Here is an 18,359-nt window from a genome sequence, read left to right on the forward strand (position 1 = left end):
TCCTGTTTTTAAATATCATCGCATCCCTCTCTTCACCTGTTGTGGGAAAAGATTTTTTGTTTTTGTTCATTTCGCTGCTGTAGAGAAGAGCCTTCTCTAGACTTGCAGGAAACTGGTGTGAGAACAGTGGCGTAGAGGGGGTGCAAACACTAAGTTCTTTGTGTGCGAGCGGCCCCTCCCCTTTGGAGCCATTCTGAGTGTGGGGGAGCAAAATGGAGGAGAATCTGTTTTGCTCCCCCCACCTGGAAGGGCTCCATAGGGGAGGGGCTCCTTGCATGCTGCGTTGAGGCTCCCTACAGAACTTAGTGCTTTGCACCCCCTCTAGCTACGCCACTGCATGAGGACGGTTTTTGTCGGGTTCTTTAAAAAAAATTCATTGAATTTTTTTTTGTTTTTAAACACTGTCTTGAAGATGACTGAGGGCCCAATTCTATCCAATTTTTCAGTGCTGGTGCAGTTGTGCCAAAGGGGTGTGTGCTGCATCTTGTGGTGGAGTGGCAGTCAGTGGGGCCTTATTATGGGGTCCTATGTTCTCTTACCATGGGGCTGCATTTTGGCTACACTGGAGCTGGAAAGTTGGATAGGATTGGGCCCTAAGGCTACAATCCTATCCACACCACCCTGGGATTAAGCCCTATTGCCCTATATGGGACTTTCTTCTGAGCAGGCATGCATAGGATCGGGCTCTAACATCATCATCTTTAATATGCTTATTAAAAACAATAACAAAACATCATGTTGGCAACCTTCAGTCTCGAAAGACTCTGGTATCGCGCTCTGAAAGGTGGTTCTGGAACAGCGTCTAGTGTCGCTGAAAAGGCCGATTCGGGAGTAACAATCCCTTCCACACTGGGAGCAAGTGCAGTCTGTCCCTGGTCTGTCTCCCTGGCTATGGGCCTTCCTTCTTTGCCTCTTTGCCTCAGACTGCTGGCCAAGTGTCTCTTCAAACTGGGAAAGGCCATGCTGCACAGCCTGCCTCCAAGCGGGCCGCTCAGAGGCCAGGGTTTCCCACTTGTTGAGGTCCACTCCTAAGGCCTTCAATCCCTCTTGCAGATGTCCTTGTATTGCAGCTGTGGTCTACCTGTAGGGCGCTTTCCTTGCACGAGTTCTCCATAGAGGAGATCCTTTGGGATCCGGCCATCATCCATTCTCACGACATGACCGAGCCAACGCAGGCGTCTCTGTTTCAGCAGTGCATACATGCTAGGGATAACAAAACAACAGCACACAAAAAACCAGCACTTTGCATTGCCTGGAAACACTGGGATGGGGTCCCTAAGGTGCGTATTTGTGAGGCACTTGGAGAGCCTTTGGTATAAACCAGGGGTGGCCAACCCGTGGCGCACAGACACTAAATTGCATGTGCAGCAGAACTGATCTCCTCCCATTGGCAATCTGTAAAAAGTGGCATCTGGCTTGCTGTGGGTTGGCTACCTATGGTATGAATTAATTAAAAATAGGTACATTTCTGTGCTAACTGAAGCTTCAAGTGCAGCTCTATGATCCCCAAGAATCCATTTGTTGTGACATCACAGCAGTCAATCTGATCTTGGAAGCTAAGCAGGGTCAGGCCTGGTTAGTACTTGGATGGGAGACCGCCTGGGAATACCAGGTGCTGTAGGCTTATACCATAGTCTTTCGAGACTGACGGTTGCCAACCAACAGCAGTCAAACCCCTTCGAGGAGCTGTTCCTAAATGTCAACAGCTTCTGCAAAATCCCAACGTGGGACAGAAATGCTTTGTTGGGAGTGAGACTTTCTTTTCGTCCCAATTTGTGTTGCTTTTGTAGTTCATGAACTTACCAAATGTCCTTGCTTGTGTAGGAGCCGTAGCCGGGAGTATGGCGGAGCACACCACAGCAGGCTCCAGACCGGGGGAGAGACTGGCAGCAGGGAGGAAAGATCTTCATATTGTCGAAGATGGGACCATTGGGGAGATACTGGCTGGGGTGACGCCGCCTCAGATTAAGCAAGAACCAGAGGAGAGGCTGCAGCAGTTCTGGAAAGCCCAGCAACAAGACTTCTTGAAGACGGCAGTGCAGCCCCCGTTTTCCGGGTGGGGAAACACCCAGCTCTCTCAGCCTCTGCCAGAGGATAATACTTCAGAAGTCCAGGCTGCTTGCAAGAGAGCAGTTGAGACAAATCAGTGGCCTGGAGAAGAGTCAGTAATTCCACCCATGCCAAGACTACGTGGCAGAGAAGGCCACAAGGTCTACGAAAGCCAGGATTCTTCTTTGGTGGAAGTGAAGGAAGAGATCCTGGATGAGGACGTTCTCAGCATGGAGATACGATGTCAGCGTTTCAGGCAGTTTTGCTACCGGGAGGCTGAAGGGCCCCGAAAAATATTCTGCCAACTCTGGAGTCTCTGTCATCAGTGGCTGAAGCCAGAGAGACACACCAAGGAGCAGATCCTGGAGCTGGTGATCTTGGAGCAATTCCTGATGATCCTGCCCCTGGAAATGCAGTGCTGGGTCAGGGAACGCGGCCCAGAGACTGGCAGCCAGGCAGTGGCCCTGGCCGAGGATTTCCTGTGGAGGCCGCAAGAGGCTGAGAGATTGGAAGAGAAGGTGAGCATAGTCTGTCCTAGTCATCCCTTGACTCTGGCAAGTCTAGGGCTTACCCATAAGAACAGCCCGACTGGATCAGGCCACAGGCCCATCCAGTCCAGCTTTCTGTATCACACAGCGGCCCACCATCCTTGACGCCAACTCAGCAGACTGGCAGGGGGTGTCCACCTCCATTCACCTGCTCTCCTGTACGGCTGCATCTCCTCATTTCACTCCCTGAATTGGTAAAAGAAGAGGAGTAGGATGTGGAAAAGGAAGTGTGGAGGAGACAAGGTTGGGGGCATGAGAGCCAGGAAATGTTCTAGCCCACTTATCTTCTCTCCCTTCTACACTTCCTCTTTTGCTTTACAGTCGTGTTTCTGATACACTAGTCAGTGGTTCTCACAAATTTAGCACTGTGACCCACTTTTTAGAATGAGAATCTGTCAAGACCCACCGGAAATGATGTCATGACCAGAAGTGACATCATGAAGCAGGAAAATTTTTAACCATCCTAGGCTGCAATTCTACCCACACTTACCCAGGAGTAAGGCCCATTTACTATTATTGTTAAAAGAATATACATAGTAGCTTGTTAAAAGTACAGGTCTGTAACATTTCCCCATATGCAGTCACATACCATGGCAGCATCAAGTCTAATATATTAAAAATAAAATATTGAAATGAATGGGGACCCACCTGAAATTGGCTTGCGACCCATGTAATGAATCCAGACCCACAGTTTGAGAAACAGTGCACTAGATGGTTGCAAGCCAGTTTCAGGTGGGTCCCCATTCATGTCAAAGTGTATTTTATTTTTAATATATTAGACTTGATACTACCATGGTACGTGGCTGCATTTGGAGAAATGTTACAGATCTGTACTTTTAACAGGTTACTATGTAATGTATATGCTTTTGATGGTCAATGGGGCATACTCCTAGGTAATTGTGAATATGATTGCAGCCTTTGGGATGTTTGGGGAATTTTTTTCAACAGATCAGCAACTGCTGAGGGTTAGGGGAGTTCGTTTTTATTTTAAATAAATTTTTAAACTTATAGTTATTGTAAACTTTTAACTCTTGATTTTGTTGCAGGGGGGGTGGTTTAAAATTTGTTCATCATCAAGCACAAAAACAGTTGAAGACCACTGTGTTTTAGCATCAGTGACATCATCAAGCAGATCACTGCTGGCCATGACATTACTTCAAGCTTAATGACATCACTTCTGGTGGGTCATTCTAAAAAGTGGGTCCCGATGCTGAAACACAGTGGTCTTCAGCTGTTTTCGTGCTACGTCTCAAATAAATAAATAAATGACTGGGGACATGTCATCAATCCCATCCTTCTCCCAGGACTCTATCTGCCCATGTCCACTTCTGTCACTGCAAACTCCCCACCTCTGTAATACAAAGATTAGAATGAATGAATGAATGAATGAATGAATGAATGGACGACATATATGACTGGAGACCCACTGTCGATCCTGTCCCACTCCCGGGATCCTATCCACCCACACTTGCACCCTGTCCCTGCCCAGTCCCTGCCCCCTACACTGTTCTCTGTAACCAAATATTCTTATTGGAGAGAGCAAAAAAAGTTACTATGAAGCCTGGCACTAGTGAAAGCTATTTTAGCACAACTGCTAAGAACCTGAGCAGGACTGACACAATCTCCTACTACCTGAAGGGTGCTTTACCTGGTGGTGCTCTATTTCAGTGGTCTTCAACCTTTTTCATTCCCGTAAATTGCTGCGACCCCCAACTGAGGCTTTGTCTGACCCCAAGGTTGAAGAACACTGCTCTATAGATAACTAGGTAAAGGAAGGTAGCATTTGGCACACCTCTTCAGGCACCACAATGTGTAGTGGGCACCAGCCTTGGGCAAGCCTATTCTGGGAGACAGTTCCATAATGGGGGGAGACTGTTGAGTGACTAGAAGGCATGAAGAGGAAAGGCTGTCACCATTTTTACATTTTAGATTGGAAGGGGCTATTGGCTTGATCTAGGGCTACCAAGGATGGGAAACTTAGTATTTTGTCTTCAGTTTCTTTCGTTTAAAATGAGCATATGGCTTTTTGTTGAAACTCTGCAAAACAATTTAAAACATTTAATTAAAAAGATACAACAGTAGCATTTCATGGGATACACAACAAGAGCAGCAGCAACAGAGTGAATAAATCCAACATAAAAATCTGTTCTGGCCAGAAGGGCCCTCGCACTCCCCCCCCCCCCAAATAGCCTTCATTCAGGGAAAGAAGGAACCAGCCTAACCTCCTTAAGAGAATGAGATCCACAAGTATGGGGCTGCCCTAAAATGACTTCTCATTTATTCCCCCAAACTTCTTTTTATATCCTATATATATTTTTTATATCCTCCCCCCCCCCACTCTCCATTTCTGTTTCAGATTCCAGAGCCCTTGGATGGTTTAGTCACTAGTTCTCCCAAGTCAGAGCTGGATCCATCCGACATTGTGAAGATCGAGCTCCCCATGGAAGGCGATGGTGAGACATTTTCACGTCTTTTCTCCTCTCTCCCTCCAAGGAGCTCAGAGTGGCATATATGGTCCCACACATCCCCGCAGCTGTGTGAAGTAGGTTATGCTGTGAGAGAGGTGACAGACCCAAGATTACCCAGGAAGCTTTGCAGCTGAGTGAGGATTTGAACTTGCAACCTTCCCATCTAACCACTATGGTACATTTCCTCTCAGCATAAGAAGTAAACCTTTTTGTACCTGGGGAAAGGCGGTACAGAAATCTTCTAAATAAAACTGCTTTGTGAACTATTTTTTTTGCTGAAAAGCAGTGTACAGTATACAGTTAGTATTCTTAATAATAATCAGTAACTCACTGGGAAAAATTCAAGGTCTAAACGCTTTCTTATTAGATGTCTGGGTGCTCCCTGCAGAAGCTCTTTCTGCTGCCTGAAATTTGAGCCTCTCATTTCTACCCTCTTACTGATGATGCTGCCTTTTCTGGAATCAGGCCATTGGTGTATTTTAAGCCAAGGTGGTTGGCAATTCTGACTGATGGCAATTCTCTGGAGTGTCAGGATTTAATCTTTCCCAGCCCTTCAGTGTGAGCTTCCTTACTTGGAGACTGAGCCTGGGACTCAGGCTCATGTAGAGACATGTAGAGCACGTCTCTACATGAGAGACATGTGCTCTGCCATGGAACTACGGCGCTGTAGCAGTAAATGCTGAAGTGCAAGGCTCATCATGACATTGCCCCTTCACCACACCCCACCAAGACTAAGAGCATCTTTAAGTTTCTTTGTTAGGTTTTCTTCTTCTTTATACTTTGAACTTATTACAGCAGATGTAGTTGTACAGCTGAAAGCAGATCCAGCTTTCACGGTTTTGCACCTTTTATGGTATACCTCTTAAGTGAATCTGCGGCTACAGGATCCACAGGGGGCCCACCTGCATGTGCAAATTTACTTGCTAGTGTTGGTTGGCAACCTTCAGTCATAAGAACATAAGAACATAAGAACAGCCCCACTGGATCAGGCCATAGGCCCATCTAGTCCAGCTTCCTGTATCTCACAGCGGCCCACCAAATGCCCCAGGGAGCACACCAGATAACAAGAGACCTCATCCTGGTGCTCTCCCCTACATCTGGCATTCTGACTTAACCCATCTCGAAAGACCATGGTAAAAGCCTACAGCAGCCGGTATTCCCAGGCGTTCTCCCATCCAAGTACTAACCAGGCCTGACCCTGCTTAGCTTCTAAGATCAGACGAGATCAGGCATGTGCAGGGTAACAGTTGCTGCATTGCTATTGTTAAATTGTTGGAAATCAAAAGCCTTTGCTAACCAACTGTAAAATCACCCCAGAGATTCCCCAATAGATCCCTGTGTACCATCTGCCCACTCCTGCTCTAAAGTGTGCTATTTATTGAATGAATTAAATCATTTTTATCCCACCTTTCTCCTGGTGAGGGCACTCAAGGCAGCTTACAACATTTTAAATTTAACTCATGTTGTGATCTTCTGGTTCTTCTAGGAGACAATGATCAACAGTATTTCCTTGGCAGCTTGCAAGACAGAGACTGTGGCAGCATGAGAAAAAAACCAGGCTCCGATTCGGAAAAAAGCCTCCAGCTGTCCTTCGATCATCTTCCTAAAAACCAGAAGGGGCAGATGAAAGAAAAGCCTTATAAGTGCCAATACTGTGGGAAGGTCTCTGATTGCAGAGCACACCTGATTATCCATGAGAGGACACACACTGGAGAGAAACCGCACAAGTGCTCCATCTGCAGCAAAAGCTTCACTCGGAAAGAGTCTCTTATTATCCATGAGAGATTCCACACTGGAGAGAAGCCGTATAAATGCTCAGTGTGTGGGAAAACCTTCAGTGATAAAATAGGACGTCTTATACATGAGAGGACCCACACTGGAGAGAAGCCTTATAAATGCTCTGAGTGTGGGAAAAGCTTTGGTACTCGCTGTAATCTTTTAAGGCACAGAAGGGTGCACACAGGAGAGAAACCGTATCGATGCTCTGACTGTGGGCAGAGCTTCAGGTACAGGCCACAACTGGTTATCCACGAAGGGACCCATAAGGGTGAGAAGCCGTATAAATGCGCAGACTGTGGGGAAAGCTTTAGCCAGACACGGCATCTTGTTATACACAAGTGGACCCACACTGGAGAGAAACCCCACAAGTGTTCTGTCTGTGGCAAAACCTTTAACCAGAAATCTGACCTTATTACGCACACGAGAACCCACACAGGAGAGAAACCGTACGTATGCTCTGATTGCGGGAAAAGCTTCATTTCCAGCTGTCAGCTTAGGAAGCATGAAAGAATCCACACAGGAGAGAAACCGTATCAGTGTTCAGAATGCGGCAAGTGTTTCACTTACAGCTCTCACCTTACCACACACAAAAGAACCCACACAGGAGAGAAACCGTACCAGTGTTCGGACTGTGGGAAATGTTTCATTTCCAGCTCTCATTTTACCGCGCACAAAAGGACACACACAGGCGAGAAACCGTATCAGTGTTCGTACTGTGGGAATAGCTTCATTCAGAGATCGCAGCTTGCTAAACATGAGAGGTCTCACACGGGAGAGAAACCGTATATCTGTTCAGAGTGCGGGCAGAGCTTCAGGTGGAGCCAGGGGCTTAAGAAACACATGAGAACGCACACCGGAGAGAAGCCGTATAAATGCTCGGAGTGTGAGAAAACCTTCTCCAGTTCCTCTAATCTTTCTAGACATCAGAAAATCCACGCAAGGGAGAAATTATGAAGATGCTAAAAAGACATATAAATGCTTTAATAGTAGTCGAGCCTGCATGCGTGGCCAGAGGAAGCTGAATGCTAGGAGTGAGGTAACAGCAGCATGGAACGCACCACTTTAGGCAGCAGTTGAAAGAGAATCCTTTAATGCTCCCTTATTCTAAAAATGTCCTACAAATAGAAAACCAGCACAGCAGGCAAAGGTCTTTATGAAAATATTCTCTTGGAGGGCTTGTGTTTTTTTATTTGTAGGACACTTTTAACACATGGAGAAGTATTTAGCAGTCAACACCCAACACCTGTTGGTACAGTCCATTCCATCATTTCATTCCATTGCTTGTGTAGTCAGCCAGTGGGACAGTACAGTATATCAGGTGGATCCCAGAAAACCATAGAGAAGGGAAACCCCATTTTCACTGCACAAAGAATGTCAAGGATGAGGTCACTGAAAATTCACACTGTAAATAGTCACCACAATCCTTGACTGGTGCATAGCTTTTTGTGATTCCTCCCAGCCTGCTTGTCATCGGAGAAACCTGTGTAATCCTGGCTTTGTTTCACTGCCATCTCTTCTAAGCTTCTCAGAAGACCTGCGCATCAAAAAAGGGGCTTGATTTGTTTTGCTCTAGCACAGAGGTGGTGCAAGCCTTTAAAACAAACCTTGTATTTGGTATTTAAATAAAAACCTGGTATTTAAGGATTTTAAGTACTTTCTCACAACCCAATCCTATGCATATCTACTCAGAAGTAAATCCCATTACAGTCAATGGGGCTTACTCCCAGGAAAGTTTAGATAGGATTGTTCTGTCAGCTTCCTTGATGAATGTATGTAACTGCTGGGGAAAAAAGATTGCCAATCTGTTGTATTATATAATAGGGTATGTTAGAGTTTGTCATTGTTTATACCCGTTTTATGTATATATTTGTTTTCTACAACCGTCATCTTCCAGAAGGTAATGTTTTGTTTTGCACATGCACCTTTTTTAGGCCTTATGGTCAAAATTATTCTGCTACTCATTAAATTCAATATGCCATGTCTCCTCTATAGCATTCAATTTTAAAGGGGGGGGGGCTCTGCTAATTTCCCAGCATATACCAATTTTTTTTTAGGGTGGGGTGTTAACTGTTGTTTGAGCTAACACTGCTTAGCAAAAGTGCCAGCACAGATGCATCCTTACACTATGTTTAAGTCTGAGAATGAATAAGGGGAAGACACATGGGGGACCACAGGGATGGGACAAGAGAGGCATTTGTCCCCAACTCTAAATTAACTGAAAATTCCACATTATATTCTTAGTAGTTCTCAAACCTATTAGCACCAGGACCCACTTTTTAGAATGTCAATCTGTTGGGACCCACCAGAAGTGATGTCATGAACCTGGAAGTGATGTCATGGGTAGAAGTGACATCACAATTCCCAAAGGTGACATCTCAAAGGCTACAATCCTATCCACACTTACCCAGGAGTGAGGCCCATTGACTGTCATTGTTAAGAACATTTGCACAGCAGCCTGTTAAAAGTACAGATCGGTCCCATTTCCCCAGTCTATGAAAAATAAAATGTGCATTGAAATGAATGGGGACCCACCTGAAATGGGCTTGCGGCCCACCTAGTGGGTCCCGACCACTGCTTGAGAAACAATACTATGTACTGTCATGTTGCACGGCACACTCTGCCTGAGTTGCAGGGGACTGACCCAAACAGCCACCGACTTAGCAGAACCTCCATGCTCAGAGGCACTGTACCTGAGTGCCAGCAGCAGTGGAGAGCAGTGGCCCCTCTGCCCCCTTTGGGAGCTCACAGAGCCCCCTGCTGGTGGCAGCGGGAACTGCAGGCTTTCAGCCTGCAGGCGACAGCTTCTCAACATTCCAACGCTCCTCTTCTGATTGGCTCCAAGCCGCTCGGCACTGTCCAATCAGAGGACGCGGAGGCAACGGCGGGAGGGAAGTGGCGAAGCGCCCCTCCCCCTCGCTTCTCATTGCTTGCTTGGTTCCGGCGCCCCAGTCGCTCGACGATTCGAAAGGCGCCGGCGCTGACGTTGCAGGAGCGGACAGGCTGGCGGCCCGCCGAGGGGCGTGGCTTAGGTAGTGGCGCGCGGCCCGAGTTTGGCGCGAGGCGGCGGCCCGAGTGAAGAGCTCGCGCGGGAGTCGCTGGCGCGGCAGCAGGTGAGGTGGACGTGGGGAGCGCAGCCCCCCGCCCCGCTTCCGAACGTTGTGACGTCACAGCGCCTGCCTGCCGCGGGAGGGGGCGGCGGTGTGGTGAGCTCTGGATGCCGCCGCGACTCCTCATTGGCTCCTCGCGCCCGTGACATCAGCACGTCGCTGCTGCCGCCTGCCAGGCAGGGCTGTGCGTCTGGTTAACCTGTGGAACGCCTTGCCACTGGATGGGGGCGTGGCATTTGGCCTAGATGCCTTTCTAAGGGGTTTGGGGGGGAAGGTCCATCACAGGCTGCAAGCCAGAATGGGAAGCAGCAGCCCAGGGGATGGACAGAGAGGCCTCTTTGCCTACTTACACAACAACAGGACCAGGGGACAGCTGCCAGCACTGAGTGTCTGTGGAACTCCCTGCCACAGGATACGAGGGTAGGGAGGGTGGCTGGAAGGATGTTCTTTTACTCTTGCACAACACCAGAACCAGGGGACAGCCACTAACACTGAGTGTTGGGAGGGTTAGATCAGGCAATATATTTCTTTGCCCAGCATGTGGTTGGTCTGTGGAACTCGTTGCCACAGAATGTGGTGATGGCATCTGGCCTGGATGCCTTAAAAAGGGAATTGGACAGATTTCTGGAAGAAAAATCCACGGGTTACAAGCAGTGATAAGTATGTTGAAGCTCCTGATTTCAGAAGTAGGCCACCTCAGAATGCCAGATGTAGGGAAGGGCACAAGGATGCAGCTGTCTTGTGTCCTCCCTAAGGCATCTCTTGGACCACTGTGAGATACAGGAAGCTTGACTAGATGGGCCTTTAGCCTGATCCAGTAGGGCTCGTCTTCTGTTTTCATGTCCTGCCTGCTCCCTGCCACACTAGATTTCTCTTTGCAGGGAGCCCCAAGTCATCCCCCCAACCCCACAGACAATCCATCTACCCCTCCTTATGAGGAAAGGCTACAGTATTTGGGCTCTTCAGTTTAGAAAATGGCACCTTAGAGGGGACATGATTCAGTCAAAATTATGCAGGAGACGGATAGAGTGGATGGAGAGGTGCTCCTTTCCCCCACACAGTACCAGAACCAGGGGACATCCACTAAAATTGAATGTGGGGAGAGTTAGGACAAGCAAAAGAAAATATTTCTTTTACCCAGCATGTAATTAGTTTGTGGAACTCCATGCCACTGGATGGAACTTGAAGGCCTCGATGCCTTGAAAGGGAAATTGGACAGATTTCTGGAGGAAATGTCCATCAGGACCAGGAGTAAATTGCATTAGCAAGGAAGCTGAGGAATTTGGGAGGAGAATTTGGCTATCTCCACCCCCCTTCCTAGCATGTTCCTCTCTGAGTAATTCTGCCTTCATTGGATTCCTGCAGAGTGTGGAGGTGGAGGGAAGCACTCAACAGTTTGCTGGGCACTCGACAGACTTTGAGGAAAGCCGGGGCTGGTGTTCATTTTGGGAGGGTGTGGTACACCCCTCTTGTTGCCAGTACCCTGAACCCCTCAGTTGAAGGGATCCTGTGAAGTCATCGCAGGTGGCCCGTAGCAGGCTCTGTCACCAGGGGATGTGATCCATGACAGGTTCTTCTGCATGGGTGCCTGGCCTATTGAATGAACTCTCAATCAAGACTGGATTTATGCTGGCTTACTCCATTAGAACTTTTTTTTTTGACAAAAATGTGTGTTTAGTTTTTTCCCCCTGCTCTGCTAATTTTGTTGATGATGGATTTAGTATGCGGGGGGGGGGGAATGTTCAGTTGTTGCTTTTTAAAACAGATGTAACATGCACACAGGGAAAAACAGTCATGTGTAGGGATCCTGTGTAGTTGCCAATGGCACAATTATCTAATTTGCTGCCACATCTTAAAAGGGGACAAGAGCAATTTCTGGAGGAGAAGAAATTTGTCAGTGGCTAATATTAGTCATTGAGCCAGTACGTGACTGTAACACTCTCATTTCCATACCAGACATCATGCGGCGCTCCCCAGCAGCTGGCCCCAGCTCTCGGAGAGCCCCTTCCACTCCACGGCGGGGACGTGGAGGCTCGCCTCGCCGGGGACAGTCACCTCGGTCGTCTCCACGCCGACCACGCCGGAGGCAGCCCCCAGAGGGTAAGAGGTGCCAGGCCTTGTCATGTGGGGGTAAAGGAAAATAGTGGTCTTCATCATACCTTTTTCTAATAGTCACCAGTTGTCTCTCTTTCACCACCTCCCTGCAATGTTTGGCACAACCCTTCTGTTAGGGAAAGGCACCTGGGAGTAGGCAGGCTGACCGAGGGAAGTAGTGCCTAATGATTTGTCTGCATGCATTCCTTCTTGCTCCCTTTTACTGGATTAGCACCTGAATGGGAGACAACCTTGGTAGTTTCTGCCATCATTTCAGGCTATAGAGACCAGTCATGTGAAAGGCCATTGGGGGGAGGGAAACCTCAGGAGAACACACTGAATCCCAGAGGTTCTTATTAACAATCAAAATTACGGTAGCATCTGCTGGGAAAAGAATGAGGACAAATTACTGAATTACCCATTAACATGGACCAGGCAGGCAAAGACACAAATTGTAACTAGTTTATTAAAAGTTTAAATGCAAAGGAATTAAAATGGGGGGGGGGAGAAAATGTACAAAAAGTATAAGCAGGCTGATGGAAAATGCCTGACTCAGCGAGATGGACACAGAGCAGAGCTTGATCAACTGGGTATTATTAACAGTATTATTAACAGTATTTATATACCACTTTTCAACTAAAAGTTCACAATACTTTACTGGGTACAATAGCCAGTAACACCCAGCAGATGTTGCTGGGGTGCTACTCAAGAGCAAACTCTACAAAAAAACCCACTCCTCACATACTACAGCTCTGTATTGCAAACTGGTGAAGTTTGCAAGCAGCTTTGGAATGAAAAAGAAGAAGCCAAAATAAAACTAGAGTTACAGTCCCTATCACTAAGCTACTGGAGAGAGATGGGGGGAGACGAGACTGTGGCTGTGACCATGACACAAAGGCTGCAGTCCTATAATATTTACTTGGGAGTAAGTTCCATAGAAGACAGTGGGCCTTCCTTTTAAGCCGACCTGCTTAGGATTGTGCTGAAAGTGCTTCATGGCTGAGGGGAGATTTGAAACCAAGTGTCTCTTGGGTCACTACAGCGCCCAGCTACAAAATGGCTTTCATCAAGTAAATGTTTTGAGAACATGTAATCCAAATGATTTAGCATCTAAAACAGGGTCTAGAGAAACCCTTAGAGATCTGATGTTGGGAATCTTAAATATTTTTTCTAATCTTGATCTTAAGAAACTTGTGCCTTGTTGGTGGTAATTTTTCTCAGGATTTTAGTTTGCAATGCAGTAAGCCTCAAAATGGGTAACAAGTGAAGGAGAGCAGGCAAAGAAGTTATTTTGTTACCAGTGCAGTTACGCTTTCAGTGGGGTTTATGGGTGCCAGGTAAGCATGTTTGGGATTAGAGCCTTTTACTGGCATGCCCCCACCCCGTATGGGCAAGTGTGCCATAGAGCATGCGCATTGTGCCTCTTGGAGTCCAATCCTATCCAGTTTTCCAGCAGTGATGTAGCCATACCATAGGGATGTGTGCTGCATCCTGGAGGAGAGGGGCACCCACAGAGGCCTCCTCAATGTAAAGGAATATTTGTTGCCTTATTTTGCGGCTACATTGCAGCTTTATCGGCACCAGAAACTTGGATAGGATCGGGCCCTTGCTTCTGAATAAGCACGGTTTTAACACATCTGCGCTTAAGGGGCTGAGCATCTTGGCTGGATAATGTGCTCTCTAGAGCAGTGGTTCTCACACATTTAGCCCTGTGACCCACTTTTTTGAATGAGAATCTGTTAGGACCCACCGGAGGTGATGTCATAACCGGAAGTGACATCATCAAGCAGGAGCATTTTTAACAATCCTAGGCTGCAATGCTACCCACACATACCCAGGAGTAAGTCCCATTGACCAGCATTATTAAAAGAATATTCATAGTAGCTTCTTAAAAGTACAGGTCTGTAACATTTCCCCAAATGCAGTCACATATCATGGTAGCATCAAAGTCTAACATATTAAAAAAAAATATTGAAAGGAATGGGAACGCACCTGAAATTGTCTCACGACCCACCTAGTGGGTCCCGACCCACAGATTGAGAAACACTGCTCTAGAGAAATTAAACCTCTCCTAGAGGCTAAGCCCATTTCTAGGTGCTGATGTGTCCCCTGTTCACAAAAATCTGTTCGTTTCCCGCCCCAGCATTGTGTCATCCCAGCCTTCTTTCCTCTGATCAGCACTGCTTGCTGTGCTAATCCTTTTCCCCTCCAGGCCGCCGGAGGCGAAGGTACCGACCTGGCCAACGGGCTATGTTGGAGATCCGCAAGTTTCAGAAGAGCACAAACCTACTCATCCGGAAGCTGCCCTTTGCCCGTGTGGTGAGTTCACATGAGGCCATGTGCCAGTCTAGCATGCCCCAGTCCTACCCTGGTGGTGGTCCTGCTTTTCCTTGCTTTCTGTGGTCTGTATCTGCCATTAGATGCTTAATTGATTAGATGCTTACCCAAATGCTAATTGGGTAAGAGGCACTTTTTCAAGTGGGTGCTCCTCTTTTTAGCAGGGGGAGAGTAACTGGCCCACCTCACCCCAGCACTGTCTGTTCTAGTGGCTGTCTGCTGGTATTCATTTGCATCTTTTTAGATTGTGAGCCCTTTTGGGACAGGAAGCGATTTAGTTATGTGATTTTTCTCTGTAAACCGCTTTGTGAACTTTTAGTTGAAAAGCGCTATATAAATACTGTTGATTGATTGTTTGATTGATTGATACAAATCATAGCTAGTTGTACCAACATTTGGTTCCTCTGTTGTCAGTGGGTCAAAACATCAGACGTTTGGGTTCTGCTCAGGATCTTTTAACTCTTCACTTCAGTCTGAGTTGGGACACACATTTCTAAAAAACAGTTTGGTAGCCAGTTCAGACATTTTGAACTGGTTTTCAACCAGTAAATACCCTTCATGCAGAATGAATCAAACACTTTCCTGCGCTGTATCCCTATACAACACTGACTGTTTAAACCTGAGGAAAAAATATTTATTATTTTAAAATAGATCGTTTTTGGAAAACCTTAAAGGGTTTTACAAAAACAAAACAAAAAACCCTTGGAATTAAAAAATCATTTAAAAAATTAATCATGCATTAATTTGTGAGCTGAGTGCCTGAAGGCTGAGGCATGTACTTTGAACTGGTGTTTATGGTCAAGGCAACCAAGAGATTTTAGGATCAGTTCCAGTTCTTGGGGGAGGAGGCCCTCTCCCAAGATTTGTTTGGATTCAGCTTCAGTTGGACTCTGTCTTTCATGCCCTGAAATTTTTCCAGAGTTCTGCCCTTTTCAGTATCGAATCAGGGTGGAAATATGCAGATGAGGGGGTGAATACTGTGGGGCAAAGTTATTGGCAGTTACTTTGTAAGCCAAAAATCGTTCCCACATTTCCATAGTGACTGACTGACAGCAGCCTACAGCCACTTGGAGGCAAAATCTAGCAGGAGGGATAGGGTTTGATATTTCATTTTTATCAGATGTGTCATTCTTAGCTTGCCCACATGATGGTGCCGTTCATCTGAACACAGCCACCCAAGCTGTGCAAAGATTCTAACCCTGTTTTGAAAGATTTAAGAAAGAAAATAAAATGTGTACATCTCAGCCAGTTTCTGGATTGTTGCCACATGTTAATTTTTCGCCTCCATCTTTTTTTCTCTCCGGGCCTTGTCCTTGGCAGATGACGCCAGATTTATGGTCCCGTTTCATTTCATATGGTCCCAGACTTCTAAATATCTGGAAATGTCTCACTCTAGTCTACCCTCTCCTTTTTTTTTATCCTACATGTATCTGATTTCTTCAGCCTCTCCTTGTAGGACTTCTTGCCTGGGCCACTGTCTGTCAGATAGTGTTCCAGAGAACCATTTTAACTGTGGATTGGTTCTGTGGCAGATATCTTGCAGCAGCATTTTGTGCACATTTACGGAGAAGTAAACCCCAATGTGCTCAGGACTCCCAGGCCGGTATGCATAGGGCTACAGGCTTAACTGCTGCTCTAAACATGGTTAATCCTAATGTTTAAATCCAGAGGCAAAAAGCCTCCAGTATTTATTTGTTTGCATTTGTACCCTGCCCTTCCTCCAAGAATCTCACAGCACTTTTTTTTTCTTCTTCTTAAAACTCAGCTGTAGGTAAGTTGAATTCATTTCTGTCCCTCCATTTTCAGTTCTTGTTTATTTCCATCACTCCCTCTGTGCAGTGATTCTTATCTTCCTTTGTTTTTTGTCCCATCCCCCAGGTTCGTGAGATCTGTCTTGACTTCACCCGGGGGGTTGATATGCAATGGCAGGCTATGGCGTTACTGGCTTTGCAAGAGGTAAGTGCTGAGTGGGGGAGCTTCTTTGTGTTCATCTTCCTTTGTACTGGCAGTTAATGGAAAGGGAGGAACTTTTACTCTTTCCACCCCTCCTAGAAGTCCTGTGAGAGTGTCTTTTCCCCCTGCCCACCTCAAGGATCTTATGTAACAACAGGCTGGAAGGGAGTGGAGGGCTCTGTCCAGTGCAACCATCTCCATTTGCACAGAGTTCCTGAGAAGAGGGGAACAGGCCAGCCTCTGCCCTTCCCAAGGACCTGTGCTAAGTAACTGTGTTGTGGTCCTGCAGTGCTTTGCTCCCCAAGCAGCAGCAGTGACACTAGGCAGTCGGGTATGTGTCTGGGCAGTGAACGGAGGCATTTGTACAGATGTGTGCATGCGCACATGCTCACAATGCCCACTGTTGGCAGGTTTGTTGGCTAAATAGGAGGAACAAAACCTGGCTCCCTCCTTGGTGCTTCACAGGAAATTCTAGTGGAGAGGTTGGGTCCACTCCTGTCACTGAAGGAACAGATGTCGTACCACTTTCCTTTCTTCCCTTGCTAAGGTCCCCGCAAGACAGTTTGTGTGCATGCAGGTTCCCTGCCTTAGGGTAGAGCCAGGTGGGGAGGATAGCTAGATTTATTACATTTCTGTTCTTCTCCAAAGACCTGTCTATGTGGTTCTCTCCCACCCTCATTTTATCCATACAACAATCCTATGAGTTGGTGAGAGAGAGAGAGCACCAAGGTCATGCAAGGCTGTGCATGCCTCTTCTCAGTCCAGTTTTCCTCCTCTCTTTCTCCAGGCTGCTGAAGCGTTTCTCGTGCACCTGATGGAGGACGCCTACCTCTGTGCCATCCACGCCAAGCGTGTTACTCTCTATCCTAAGGACATTCAGCTGGCCCGTCGGATTCGTGGCATCCAGGAAGGCTTGGGCTAGTGCCCATTTCTTGTCCCTCCCTGAGCTGAAGATCTGTCTTCTAGGACCGAAAAGCCACAGGGAGCATCCACTGGGACTTGCTTTGGAGGAAGCATTCCTAACTTGGGCCTACAGGGGTGGCCTGGATCCTTCTCCTGTTTGGACGTCTGAGGAATTTTAGACCTTCCTGCTGGTTCTCCCAAATTACCCCTCTTATAACTGCTGGAATTCAGTATCCAGAGGAGGGAGGCAGTGGGGAGAGCGGACAAGTTAACTGGGTCTGTAATTAACAAGATCATTAGACATGATACCACTAAAAGTGAAGCATCTTTTAAGTACTGATATCAGTTGGAGACTCATTAAGTAGGTACTTACACCTCTTGCACTCAATCCATTGGGCCTTAAAAGCACTTGGCGTTTAGTGGGATTTCACCTATCGCGTTTACTCTAAGAGTTTTAAAGTGTGTTTTGGTTTTAAAAAACAATTTTATATTACCTCTTTCTGCTGCCTTTTTGTACCTATGTGCTTCTGCATTTTCCCCTTGACTGTCACGCCCCCTTGCGTCATCCTATGGTTGGATTCCATGCCCTTTTTTTTATTCACTTCTTTTTTCAGGTCTGCAGTTCACCCCAGAAACAAGATCACGAGGGAGAGTCATGGGGAGAACTTTCCCAACCAGGAAATGGTGGGAAAATAGTATTCCCCTCACTCCAATCCTTCCTGGGAGCTGTGGGGTTACAAATCTAATCAGAAGTGTGTCCATTTTAGGAAAGCCCGTAAGAAAACACGTAGACTCCCTTTCATACCTTGAGGGCGAGGGAAGGTTTTCAAGTGGCAGGTGTATATGAAATGAATTGGTCAAGAAGTGTTTTCAGTCTATGTCTTTAATAAGAAATTTTAAAAGAATAAAATGGGTTTGAACATTTGTGCGTCTGTCTTGTGTGGTGTGGTGGGGAGACCACATGCTGTCAACTTGTTACCACTTGTGGCTGAAATAGGAATTTGAATTGTGATTGCAAGTACATAATCAGAAAGCAGTAGCCGAGTGGATTGATGGTGTAGCATAAAGTCTATTTGTGTACAGACTTACATACACATGCAAGTAATTAATCACCATGGCAA

The 18,359-nt window shown here is 46.7% G+C and overlaps 2 protein-coding genes across 2 annotated transcripts; both read left to right on the forward strand.

The window, feature by feature from the left end:
- The first annotated feature begins 1,830 nt into the window (after positions 1-1,830).
- On the forward strand, positions 1,831-8,826 carry LOC136640382 (zinc finger protein ZFP2-like). Its single transcript, XM_066615465.1, has 3 exons — positions 1,831-2,567; positions 4,954-5,050; positions 6,552-8,826. The coding sequence occupies exons 1-3, from the start codon at positions 1,842-1,844 to the stop codon at positions 7,796-7,798; spliced, it is 2,070 nt and encodes a 689-aa protein (XP_066471562.1). The 5' UTR covers positions 1,831-1,841; the 3' UTR covers positions 7,799-8,826.
- Positions 8,827-11,912: 3,086 nt separating this feature from the next.
- On the forward strand, positions 11,913-18,106 carry CENPA (centromere protein A). Its single transcript, XM_066615670.1, has 4 exons — positions 11,913-12,051; positions 14,258-14,364; positions 16,261-16,338; positions 17,123-18,106. Exons 1-4 carry the CDS (start codon positions 11,913-11,915, stop codon positions 17,255-17,257), a joined length of 459 nt encoding a protein of 152 aa, XP_066471767.1. The 3' UTR covers positions 17,258-18,106.
- Positions 18,107-18,359: the final 253 nt, after the last annotated feature.

Source organism: Tiliqua scincoides, chromosome 2 (assembly GCF_035046505.1).
Source record: "Tiliqua scincoides isolate rTilSci1 chromosome 2, rTilSci1.hap2, whole genome shotgun sequence".
Lineage (NCBI taxonomy): Eukaryota > Metazoa > Chordata > Lepidosauria > Squamata > Scincidae > Tiliqua > Tiliqua scincoides.

Excerpts from the sequence above, each read along its gene's own strand:
- CENPA (XM_066615670.1), top strand. The coding sequence starts at position 11,913 with ATGCGGCGCTCCCCAGCAGCTGGCCCCAGCTCTCGGAGAGCCCCTTCC. Across the intron at positions 14,365-16,260 it reads AGCTGCCCTTTGCCCGTGTG|GTTCGTGAGATCTGTCTTGA; the intron begins GTGAGTTCACAT and ends CCCATCCCCCAG. Across the intron at positions 16,339-17,122 it reads CGTTACTGGCTTTGCAAGAG|GCTGCTGAAGCGTTTCTCGT; the intron begins GTAAGTGCTGAG and ends CTCTTTCTCCAG.
- LOC136640382 (XM_066615465.1), top strand. The coding sequence starts at position 1,842 with ATGGCGGAGCACACCACAGCAGGCTCCAGACCGGGGGAGAGACTGGCA. Across the intron at positions 2,568-4,953 it reads CTGAGAGATTGGAAGAGAAG|ATTCCAGAGCCCTTGGATGG; the intron begins GTGAGCATAGTC and ends TTTCTGTTTCAG. Across the intron at positions 5,051-6,551 it reads GCTCCCCATGGAAGGCGATG|GAGACAATGATCAACAGTAT; the intron begins GTGAGACATTTT and ends TGGTTCTTCTAG.